Here is a 13,333-nt window from a genome sequence, read left to right as displayed (position 1 = left end):
CTATAGATGTTCAAGTAAACTTTCTAACTAGCCAACATCAACTCATAAAATGTTGTTATGAGTTACAGTTTCAAGTGTACAGATTTACAGCATGCAAAACAATATAACAGCAATTAAAATAGCCTATTAATAGTAAGACCAACAAAGGGTTGAGGCTATTAGAAGAGGTTAACAAGGGATATGTCAAGAGTATGTTTCAATGGTTGAAAATGCACAAAACAGCAAATAAGACCTAGAGCTCAGCCCCATAAATGGGGGTAAAATGTGCATAGAATGATAGATCATTGATAAAAGCAATACCTACTTAAAGGACAATAACATACAATGCAATTATGCTACAAAAATGTAGATTTAACCAGACCCTAACCCTAGTTTACCACAAAACAAATAAAAAGTGGAAAATTAGGTTGATCGACACACAAAGGCTAGCACCTTTAGTCAATTGTGCAATGGAGTCCAAAAGAGGAGGTCTATGCAAGAGGGCCTTGACACAAAGGGCGGGAGGAAAGTTCGCTTCACTTCCAAAACCCTAGTGACTTTCTTCTTTAGGAGATTTAAAGTGAAAGGGTGTAAATCTAGTCCCTTCGATGGATACTTGATGACAAACTTTGCATAAATAAATAAGAAACATAAGTTCATGAAAGATAATGCACTTTTTAATATGGCATATGACAAACCCTAATTTCAGCAATTTCATGCAAAATGGAAAAAATAACAATAAACTCACACTATTCAAGCAAGTATCACTTCATCAATCCATAGAAATCCTTCTTCATGCAAAACATATCCTCCCCAAGACAATTTGCACTCCTCAGCCATTGCATTCTACAAAAAAGAAGATAACTAGTGTGCATTTTTTACAAGACAAATGAGTGTGTGTGACAATGATCCAAGGGAATTTGACTCCCCTCTATTTATAAGAGGGCAACCAAGTCAAGATCCTTAATTTACAATCAGAAGCCCTAATAGTTTACTTTAAGCATTCAACAAAGCCAATAGGTCCCAACCTCAAGATAGCTTCACATAATAATAAAACATAATAAAATGACATCTTTTCTCCACACGTGGGAGAAATAGCCCTCCAACATGACGTCGTCCTCATCTAATGAGCATCTTCATCAAGCAAGTGACAAGATTCATCCAAAAGTGTTCCTCACTCTAAGACACAACTCCTCATCCAAGACGTCATCATCGAGAAAAGATGTGCCAACCCTCCCAATGTGTCTCAAGTGGTCACCATCCGCATCTGGACTTTGGAACAAGGCAACGCCCATCAAGTAGATTTTAGACCAACCTAGGGGCGTCCTAGGTCCTCTCGGGCACATCATAAATCCTACCAATGAGCTAACTTCCTAGCTCAATGTTTCATCATCTGGAGATGTCAAATGAGCCATACATCCATGTGGAGGCTCCTCAAGGGCCAAAGCTCATCTCTGAGGGGGCAACATTGAGGCTACAAGGTAAAAAGTGCTCTCATGTTGGGCTAGACATCCTCTTTGTTGTGCTGCAAATAGGCCAAGCCATCCCTCAATAGACATCTAATGCATATGTGAGAAGCCTTCTAAAAAATACCCTCAAGATCAAGTGACACCAATTAGATAAAGAAACCAATAAAGTATCATAGTGGACCATATTCAATGTTAGGGGCACAAAATTGCTTCACACAAACTTTCCCTTCAAATGTCTTTCTACCTGAAAATTTATAAGCAAGTAACCCCCCTTGTGTTAGGGATGATTATACAATTAGCCCTATTAGGTGTTTCCAATCCCAAGGGAAGGGACAACTCCTAGGTAGGCCCATGAATCCATAAGTGCATGTGATAGATGTCTACATGGAATGGGAGAGACTTCAAGGAATATGCAACTGCCTTGGTGCCAACTAAAAAAGGTCCAATATCTTGAGTGTAATGATGATAAGAGGAAGCAATCATGGAGGCCTGAGTTATCCCTTTCCTCAGCCTATTTTTACCACCCCTCAATTGCACCTTTTACTTCAATGATCTTTCTTTTGCTTCCTGCATAGTTTGGTGACCAATTTGCTTAATGCCTTTACAATACCCCTTAATGATGTAGTGGTTTATTACTCATTGGGGCTAAGACATTTATGAGTTCCCTTGATTTGGAGAGAGCATAATATGCTTAGAAATTGGGTGATTGTTAATGAGGGGGGTAGAGCTCACGCTAAGTTTTTGCCCATACGCTTATTATTAGTCCCAGCCATCTTTTGCATTTTTCATTTTCTTTCATTTGTGGCCATATATGCTTTTATCTTTCTTTCAGCTACATCAACCTCTTAGGGCAAAGTTTCCAAGCCCGACTGAAAGATGTGGCTAAAGGGTGCTAGTACCAATGATAAATGACAATCAACCCAAAGAATGGAAGTGGATATCAGAGATAGATGGAAAGTGACAAGTATGGATTACCTTGGGCACACTACATCAATCAATGCCTCCTATTCATGCCCCTCTTGAACAGTGGAAAGAAAAGGCCTTAGGGAAGGTCACACTAGACTAGGGGCAAAGGATAACCTCCCAGGTGAAGTGTGGGAACAAGGATACAATCAACAGCAGTCAACCATCCAACTCACCTTGTGATCCATATCAGAATGCCCATAGCATTAGATGAAAGCAACTGATTGCAAACATGGTTAGTGTAACTTTTGATAGATGACCCGCCTTCCTTCAAGAAGTATGCTTTGAAGCATAGGTGGAGAGCTTTGAAGCGAAGCTACCTGTGGATCATCATAGGCCTACTAGCTGGCTGGCTGATCAAAGAGGAGAAAAGATTTCTCTTAGGGGTTACCCACTTGGGTTAGTAACAGTTCTCAAACTTTATCTTGGCAGAGAAATTTGGTTTTCTTGAGGGAAGGTGCCATCATGAAGCCATAGGTAGCGCCCAAAAAGGTTTGCGCAGCGCACTCTATCAAACTCTCCGAATCTCCTGCAGTTGTGGTCAAGACTGCTTTGTCAAAGGCATTTGATAGGGTATTTGGCTCTATCAGCAACTAATGTTATTACATCTTGGTTTTTCACTTCTCATAGTCAAATGGATCATGGCATGTGTTACTTCTATGACTTTTCCTGTGCTAATTAAAAGGGCAGATTCTATTTTCTTTAAATCTTATAGGGTAATGAGGCAAGGCTTCCCTCTTTCTCCTTTTTTATTTCTCCTGGTGGCAAAGGGCCTTAGTAAAACACTGGACGATGCCAAGCAGAAGAGAACAGTGACTAGTATCCAGGTTGGTAGATTGGAAAAACTGACACATCTACTATTTGTAGACAATGTGCTGCTCTTTTGTTTCGATTTTGAACGTCAATTTGGTACATTCAAGGATATTCTTCTTGCTTATAAGGAAATTACAAGGATAAAATTTAATGATTCCAAATCTGCACTTTATGTTCATAATCTCACTGATGGACTTGAATCAGCTGTTGAAAGATTCCTGCCTTTTCAATCCTTCGACATCAATATAGGCTTTTAATATCAGGGATTCCATTTGAGACCAAACAACTATGTGAAGGCTGACTGAATGGGGTTGACAGGGAAGGTGGAAAAACAAACCACACTATGGTGCAACAGGTGGCTATCAAAAAGAGGTGGGTTAGTATTAGTCAAGTTGATTCTAGAGGCCAATCATGTGTAAAGGCATACACCGGCTCATACCCCAAAAGGTGTTCTAAAGAAGATTAGGAAATTATGTTTCAATTTTCTATGGCAGGGTAGTAGTGAATTCAAAGGCATTCATTGTGTAAATTGGAAAAATAAATGCAGCTCCTAATGCTCTGGGAGGCTGGGGACTGAAGGATATTCATCTGTTTGGTCACTGATCCACTGCCAAAACCTTGTGAAATATGATGACTAAACTTTAAAGAGAGTCTTTGAAGGAGGATTTTAATTCAAAAGTACATTGCCCCTGCCAATGTGTTGGAATGGATTAGGAATGAAAGGAAAAATACACAAAACATATCAAATTAAGGGAACACCCTCACATTGGCTTTCCTAGTGGTTGGATCCTTCCTAGCCTAGAAAGTTGGTAATGGATCTCATGTCAGGATAGGTGTTGATGCCATTGTGGGATGTGACGAAAGAATTTTTCTTTTTGAAAATCTAATATATTATTTTCAAATGATAGGGAAAACATATTTACTCTTAATGTCAAATCCAACCTCTCTACCATTTAGAAACAAGGCTGGCTGGCTGCTAATGATTTAAATCTGGGCAGAGGACTGGGCCATTGAATTGACCAATTTCACAGAATCCCTTTGAAGGGTTCACATAAGACTCAGCCATAGTGAGGATAAGCTTCTCTGGGGAAGAAATGAGATTGGAGGCAATTATTCAACCAAGTAGGGAGAGGATCAAACAATTACAGCAAGTTTATGGCTATTTTTTGGCTTCTAAAGTTTGCTCAGCACCGAGGTTATGACTCATTCCAGGTTTTTGGTGACTCTGCTCTTGTCATTAACTGCTTATCTGACAGGGTTCAGTTACAGAACATCTTCTCGAGAACTGACCAGGCAGTGGATAAACTATAAAAAGAAGGCTCCGTTTTACCAGAAAATCACTGTATCCTACAAGAATTTGGAGGAGGACGATTACAGACCCACAGACAACTCTTGACTCATAATCTCTAAATTGGCTGACATTGCTTAGGATCTTTTTGTCATAGACTTTGTTTGGTATGGATAGAAAGGACTTTAATTAGATCTTGTTAAAATTTTGAAGCTGATGATTGACATGTATCGATGAGACTAAACTCTTATGGAGGAACAGTTTTTCTCTGTGTATATGAACCTAAGGATTGTGTCTATTTTGATTTTCTCCTCGAATATAAATACATTTTTTTCTTGAAAAAAGAAGAACACTAAATTACCATAGTCACACGTGCATGCCTTAAACATGCTCATATGCATAACCCAACAAAATTTTAAACGACACCCCAAAAAATAAATTATAGACCTAAATTTTAGCAATATGTAACAAGCATTTTTATTTATAGTTGCAAAAGCAAGAATTAAAACAATTTGATAGCTATAGTAAACTTTTTGGTTATTAACTGTGTTGGACTTTCTATATGTAACAGCTATTTTTATTTATAGTTGCAAAAACAAGAATTAAAACAGTTCGATAGCAATAGTAAACTTTTTGGATATGAATTGCGTCAGCGTTTCTACACTCCAACACAGTTCATATCCAAAAAGTTTATATATTTATGGGTAACTGCAAAAATCTAAACATCCCACAGCCTCGCCATACATAACAATAGAGAAAACATCACCTGAGAAATCAAATTTCGTACATTTATCTTAAAAACACACAAAGATACCGGTACAAACCATACATAGAAAATGTATGTCATAAAATGAGGGCATCACCATGGTGAAAAGTATTTAGTCCAAATTTGAAAATTTAATTTGAAAAAAAATAAGAAAAAAAAACTCTGAATACCTCCCTCCCTACCTAGCTACCTACACACTAGTGTATACCAAGACTCAAGTTACTGAATTATCACATGCGCCTCTGATAATGCATTGAAACATGCTCAAATGCATAACCCAAGGAAAGTTTATGCTTGGCGTGTATAGAAAGGACATTAATTAGATCTTCCTTGGTAGAATTTTGAAGCTGATGATTGACATGTATTGATGACCAGACTCCTATGGAGGAACTGTTTTGTTCTGTGCATATGCACCTAAGGATTGTATTTATTTTCTCCTTTAATATAAATACATTTTTTCCTGAAAAAAATCAACACTGAATTACCATAGTCACACATGGCATGCCTTAATCATGCTCAAATGCATAACCCAACAAAATTTTAAAAACACATCCCAAAAAACATATAGACCTAAATTTTAGCAATATGTAACAGGCAGTTTTATTTATAGTTGCAAAAACAAGTAAAACGATTTGATATCTATAGTAAACTTTTTGGATGTGAACTACGTTGGAGTTTCTATATGTAAAAGGCAATTTTATTTATTGTTGCAAAAACAAGGTCCCGGGGGGCAGCTCGATTGATGATCGAAATAATGTGAAATCTGTGAAAACTGAGGGATCCAAGGTTCAAATACCCTTGTTTGCGACCCGGTTTACGAAAAGGACAGGTCGTAGAGCCCCAGAGATTTACTAATAATTACATGTCAGGCAGGCTGCTGGGTTCCTCTGGGATACAAACAAAAAAAATGCAAAAACAATAATTAACACAATCAGATAGCCATAGTACACTGTTCGGATATGAACTATGTCAGCATTTCTAAACTCCAACATAGTTTATATTCAACGAGTTTACTATATTAATGTATAAAGAATTTTTTGGAAAAAGTCACATTGAAGATTTTGGTCGACGCGTTTCGAACCAACAAGTGTGGTTTATCATCAGGACATGATGAAGAAACAGAGCCAGGAAGAGGGTTAAATAGGGAGACAGGTCAACCTAACAGCTAGAAGAAAACGGCTATGTTTGACTCGGGGAGGGAAAGGGGAAATGTTTGATAATATTTAAATAAATTTTATTAATTTATTAATTGTTTATTATATTTCTATTTCATTCATAAATATATATATACTTTTATTTAGTAACCTATTAATGGCTAAATCTGATTAGGGTTTTAATAATATTTAATTCTTTTTTATTTTATCTATATATATTTTTTACAAAGAAAAAATCGAACTTTTTATTAACTGAAATAAAAAGTTACATAGTATATGCGTTAGGCATTCATTTTTGCTGTATGATTTGCAAATCATAGAGCCCACAGGATGTAAGATACACTATCCTGTCAAAGAAACATGAAATGAGTTGTTCCTGAAATCAGGAAAAACAACAAGAAAAGAAAAAATGATCCAGCTGGCCTATGCTTTCCTGCCCTTCTTCTTCTCCACTCTTCGCCAACCTCCAGTGTTGGGAGTGGTATCAATAATGGCAAGTTGGTTTTCCATTATATTCGTTGGTTGTTCTTTGTCAGATTCCGATTCTTCGGAGCCGTGAGTTCGTTTGATGCCACTTATTTCCCGTTGAGATTCTTGTGGTTGTTCCATATTATTATGCCCCAAGTTTGTCTCCTGGGTCTCTGGTTGTTCCTATCCCATTTGCTCGCCTGTAGGTTCTGTCTTCAATTCCTCTTCTTCTAGCGGTTCTGTATGCTGCCAGCCTTTGGGTTTTTTCTATTGTTTCCTATTTCCTTTAGGCTCCTTCCTAGCCAATGGACAGGCGTAGTGGAGGTGGCCTGTTTGGAAGCATCCGCAGCATCTAAATGTTGTGTTCTCATAATCAAGCGGTTGAGTCCACAGTGAATTATTAAAATTCAAAGTGATGTGATCTGGTAGTCCTTGACTCAGGTCCACTTCTACGCATATTCTGGCAAATGTGAAGATTCCCCGAGTAGTCCTAGCTTCCTCTTATTTTAGGAACTTCCCCAAGGAGTTCCCAGTGGCTATTAAAACTTTGTGATGCCAAAAATGTAGGGGGAAGTTATGTAGCCTTCCCCAATCTGGCATTGTTGAAACTACCATGGTATTGGCATCGAATTCCGGGAACCAGGGGGTGATGAAGAGGCCAGCATTGCCCCAAAACCAAGACCCTTGATTGATGATGTTATCTCGTTCTCGTTTTGTGTTGAATCTGACTATGAAAAACCTTTTTGGGCATAAATAAATTTCACAGTTGGGTGACCATGAGGAGAAGATCCATTGATGCAGTCACCAGTGCATCAGACTTTGGCCAGAAACCATTAAATCCACAGATAACAGGATTTTGGGCTAAATTTGTGTATAGATCAGTTACCTCCGACAGAGATACTGTAAGCATTGGAGATTCCGGCTTCTATTCCACAATGTAGGGGCCTGTAGTTCTGATGTTGGTGTTGGTTTGTTTTGAATGTGTTCCTTCCCTTTGACTGCATCATGGAAAGAGCCTATAGTTTTAGAGTTGGCTCCTTTGCATCTGCCTCGCAGTCTCAGATTTAGTATGATGGTTGAATCTTTGGTGACGCCATAGTCCTAAAGTGTGTGATTATCCTGCAGACTGTATCTTGTATATATCAAATTTTGGTATGTTGTTGGGTTTCCCAGTTTTATCTGGATCTTCTTTTTTAACTCCTTAATGCTCATCCTCTTGCTAATCTGTATGCAATAATGTCTGCCTCTTGTCGATCTGATAAAAATTTGCATCAGATCTTCCTCCATACCTGGTGGATCCTCATTGTCTAGACTTTGACCTGTTGGATCTGCCTTCTCTGTCTACCCAAGAGCACCGCAAGGTTTGGGAAGTCTGTACCCTATTTTCTCCTGTTCAGGCTGGCCGAGGTCGTTTTCCAGAGGCCCAAAAAACCCCGCCACTGCGTCGAGGGTGCCTGCTTTCAACACAATAGACCGGCCCTCTAAGATGGCCGCTTTTGCTGGGTCCCCTGTAGCTCTTGGCTTCCATTCATTTGCGCAGAACCTCGCTTGTCCAGATGAATACCAGGGCGCAGCAGGCCACTCGGCCCCTATCAGCTCTAGCGTAGTCTTGTGGGCGACGGATCTACTGCCAGGGTTTACTGTGGTTGATGCAGTTCGACGGTGGCGGCGCAGGTCGTTCCAGAAACCCTAGCCATCTCCTCCCTCAACTCCTATCACATAACCAGCAGTATATATATATATATATAAAGATTAAACACTGATAATAAAGATTAAATATATAATATTTATATATAAATAATAATTACATTATTAATAAGATTAATTATCGAAATAATTAATACTATACTAATAATTAATATTTGTATTAAATTATATTATAATATTTATATAAATTCGAACTCAAGCTTCTGTGATCCATATAATAATGTATAATATATTTCTACTATATTTCTGGCTAACTGCAAGCATTTACACACTCAATTTGATAGCTTACACTGTTTGGATATGAACTGTGTCAGCATTTCTAAACTCCAACACAGTTTATATTCAACGAGTTTACTATATTTCTGGCTAACTGCAAACATTTACACAGTCAATTTGATAGCTACCATCTCACTGCTTCCCCATACACATAACAATAGAGAAAACATCACCTGAGAAATCAAATCTTGTACATTTATCTCAAAAAAAAACACAAAAATACCGGTACAAACCATATATGGAAAATGTATCTCATAAAATTAGGGCATCACCATTGTTGAAAGCATTTAGACCAAATTTGCAACAAAAAAAAAAAAAAAAACTGAATATATCCTTCCCTACAGAGCTACCTATACACACCTGCATATACCAAAGTTACTGAATTATCACATATGCATGTGATAATGCATTGAAACATGCTCGAATGCATAACCCACGGAAAGGTTAAGTTTGATATGGATAGAAAGTACTTTAATTAGATCTTCCTTGGTAAAGTTATGAGGCTGATGCTTGACATGTATTGACTACCAGACTCTTATAGAGGAGCTGTATAGAGGAGCGGTTTTGTTCTGTGTATATGCACCTAAGGACAGTATTGTTTTGGTTTTCTTCTTGATAAAAAAAATCAACACTGAAATACCAGTCACACATGGCATGCCTTCAACATGCTCAAATGCATAACCAACAAAACATCACCTGAGAAATCAAATTTTGTACATTTATCTCAAAAAAAACACAAAAATACTGGTACAAACCCTGTATGGAAAATATCTGTCATAAAATTAGGGGATCACCATTGCCGAAAGCATTTAGTCCAAAATTTGCAACAACAACAAAAATCTGAAAATACCGCTCCCTACCTAGCTACCTACACACACCTGTGTATACCAAGTTACTAAATTATCACATACACCTGTGATAATGCATTGAAACATGCTTAAATGCAAAACCCAAGGAAAGTTTACACTGAATTACCACAGTCACGCATGGCATGCCTTAAACATGCTCAAATGCATAACACAACAAAATTTTAAAAAGACACCCCAAAAAAGAATTATAGGCCTAAATTTCAGCAATAAGTAACAGGCATTTTTATTCATAGTTGCAAAACAAGAATTAAAACAATTTGATAGCTATAGTAAACTTTTTGGATATAAACTGCTTTGGAGTTTCCATACGTAACAGGCATTTTTTTTATAGTTGCATAAAAAAGAGTTAAAACAATTCGATAGCTATAGTCAACTTTTTGGATATGAACTGTATCGGCATTTCTAAACTCCAACACAGCTCATATCCAAAAAGTTTACTGTATTTAAGGCTAACTGCAAAGATCAACACACTGAAATTTGATAGCTACCATCCCACAGCTTCCCCATATATAACAATATAGAAATATCACCTGAGAAATCAAATTTTGTACATTTATCTCAAAAAAAAACACAAAAATATCAGTACAAATCCTGTATGGAAAATGTCTGTCATAAAATTAGGGCATCACCATTGTCGAAAGCATTTAGTCCAAATTTGCAAAAAAAATCTGAATATCAGTACAAGTCCTGTATGGAAAATGTCTGTCATAAAATTAGGGCATCACCATTGTCGAAAGCATTTAGTCCAAATTTGCAAAAAAAATATCTGAATATATCCCTCCCTACCTAGCTACCTACACACACCCGTGTATACCAAGCTATTCAATCATCCCATACGCCAATGATAATGCATTGAAACGTGCTCCAAATGCATAACCCAAGGAATACGTGGTTTAAATAAATTTACAAATAAAAATAATAAAATATAAAATAAACCAAAAAGATGGGCGTGTAGAGCATTTGTAGAGTGATGAGTAAATAAAATTAGCTTAACACTAATGCCTTGAAACATTTTCAGATGCATGTCCTTACAAACATTATGGTTTAAATAAATTTAAAATTAAACCAGAAACATGGGGTTTGGAGGGCATTTGTAGTGTTATAGTGTATTCAGGGCATTTATAGTGATAGAATGTATATTAAAAATTCTTACCAATAATGCATTCAAACATGCTCAAATTGCTATCCCAACAAAACAGTGGTTTAAATTAATTTAAAAATTGAGACCAAGAAATATATTTAAAGAAACATCATAAGACCTAAAAAAAAAAACATGGGCGTTTGCAGGACATTTCTAATGTTAATGAGTATTTAAAAAATCTTCGCAACAAAGCCTCGAAACATGCTCAAATGCAGAAGTCTTGTGGTTGAAATTGATTTAACAATAAACATGAAATAAACAACAACAAGGAGCTTGTAAGGTTATCAAGTATATAAAGGAATCTTACCAATAATGTCAGGCACACCCTTGGTTTCGACCACGACTTTCACCAAATCTCGCACACTGATGTCTGAAGACTGTAAATTATAAGTTGAGTAATCAAGAGAATAAAAGTAGAGTGAAATTTAAGAAATTGGGAATTCCGAGGGCGGCGAAGAGACAAACCACATCTGCAACTAGTAGGAGATGCTTGGAAGGGTCTTCCACGCAGAGCTGCGAGCGAAGAGCTGCGAGTTTCTCTTCGGACCGAGCGCAACCGATGACAGTGTGTCCCCTGGATGCCAATTCCAATGCCAAAACTTTTCCAAGCCCTTTACTCACTCCTGTGATGAATATCGTCCTCTTTGTAGAAGAGTCTTTTTCTTTGTTCATTAGCGTACTAAACATCGTTTTCTGGTTCTGTGTCCTTTGTTTTCGTAATGCTGAGAATGAGTTTGAAGGCGGGATAGCGGATGCCAATGCCATAACCCACGGTGTTATCATATATTTGTTCTCTTTATTGTCTACTCTTGTGGTGGGCAAAATATATATATACAGTTGTGGGTGATAATTCCAGCGTTTTCCTCATAAAGCGTTTCATGGAGACTAGTTTGTGTGGTGATCAAATGGTAAAGGGGAAACCGGGGGACAAAATATATATATACAGTTGTGGGTGATAATTCCAGCGTTTTCCTCATAAAGCGTTTCATGGAGACTAGTTTGTGTGGTGATCAAATGGTAAAGGGGAAACCGGGGATGTTATACTAGTAGCAACATATTCATCAAACCGGGGATGTTATACTAGTAGCAACATATTCATAATAAATGTATTGTAATTTTGTAAACATGAGTTTGCCGTATCGTTGATAAAGGTAGTAGATATTCAATTTAGGCGATTCCTAAATCCAACATTATAGAAAATTTATTACGCCCTGATATGCGCCGGAGATAGGCAGATATAACACGCGGCCGGATGACTATAGGAAAAAAAAAAAAAACGGCGTGTTACAAGGGGCTATCTCCGGCGCATGTCAGGCGCAATAAATTTTCTATAGTGTTGGATTTAGGAATCGCCTTCAATTTATAGCATGCATCAATTTGCTCGTTTCATTAATATATTTTAAATTATTAAAATTGAAAAATTATAAAAAATTAATTAATTATTATTATATAAAAGTATTTAATATATTTTTTTTTTTAATTATTATTTTCTAAATTATCAAGATTGGACAAAAGCCAAAAGTTCACTTTTTGCAGAGGTAATAGATAATAAAGTATTGAATCCAAAAGTTCACTTTCTGTAGAGGTAATAGATAATAAAGTATTGAAGTCTGTGATACTCAAAATTTAACATACAAAAATTGAAAAGTTGGTCTAACCTACTTTGGAAGTAGATTGTGGGAACAAGAAACCAATAGAACATAAGCATGACATAAATCAAGCAGGAGGAACAAAATTCATATTTGCAACCTAGATGGAGTCTTTGTTGTCACCTAGAATGCCTCTAGCCAAGGATGGGATGTCGAGGTGTTGATTAATGCGCTCCAGCCAACGGTCCAATCCTTCATATGGCAATGCAGATGCTCAAGTGAATGGAGGACATCCACCCAATGGTCGTGTTAGTCCAATAAGGTTTTGCCAAGGAGGAACTTCATGTGCCAATATAGATCGATTTTGTGCATATACTTATTGAAACAACCGCGAGTGTGCCCAGTGTTTGGTACCCAATCTACCATCTCAACAAGTACCTCCATGTCCAAGAGTTGGAGCATGCAAGAGGTGGCTTCTCCCTCAACACAAGTTAGTTCCTCCTGGATGGGGTTGTTGAAATATGTAACTAAGTTCAGTTTTCATAATGACATATGCAATCATGACTTTATGTATTTATATTAAAGAGAAAAATAAATGTATTATTATCATTCTTGAGGCATGGGTTTCATGCTCAAGGAAAATTTATTTATAGGTCAAGCACCCATTGAGTGCTTCTAGTGATTGTCATTGAGTCTACAAGTCAATTGAGTCATTGTCATGTATGGAAGACCCTTTTGGGCATGTTACATCTTGTAAAGAAAATTTATGTAAAATCAAAAGTGTCAAATAGACCCTCCAAGACCTTGTCATCATCAGAAGAACAAGTTGGCCTAAAGGTAGCAATTTAACC

The 13,333-nt window shown here is 37.2% G+C and overlaps 1 protein-coding gene across 1 annotated transcript in view; it reads right to left on the bottom strand.

Moving 5' to 3' along the window:
• Positions 1 to 11,794, bottom strand: part of LOC149261401 (NAD(P)-binding Rossmann-fold superfamily protein) — a 176,522-nt gene extending 164,728 nt beyond the window's left edge. The window contains exons 1-2 of the mRNA XM_089381747.1: positions 11,359 to 11,794; positions 11,201 to 11,270 (exon numbers count right to left, since the gene is read on the bottom strand). Coding sequence (XP_089237873.1) covers positions 11,201 to 11,270; positions 11,359 to 11,676 — 388 coding nt within the window. The 5' untranslated portion in view covers positions 11,677 to 11,794. The remainder of the gene's footprint in view (positions 1 to 11,200; positions 11,271 to 11,358) is intronic.
• Between the last annotated feature and the right edge of the window lie 1,539 nt (positions 11,795 to 13,333).

This window comes from Pinus tabuliformis, chromosome 6 (genome assembly GCF_031772625.1).
Source record: "Pinus tabuliformis cultivar Carrire ecotype Pingquan chromosome 6, CPIR1, whole genome shotgun sequence".
In the NCBI taxonomy this organism is placed as follows: Eukaryota; Viridiplantae; Streptophyta; class Pinopsida; order Pinales; family Pinaceae; genus Pinus; species Pinus tabuliformis.
The sequence above is the reverse complement of the archived record's forward strand: the minus strand, read 5'-3'. Positions and strand labels throughout refer to the sequence as shown.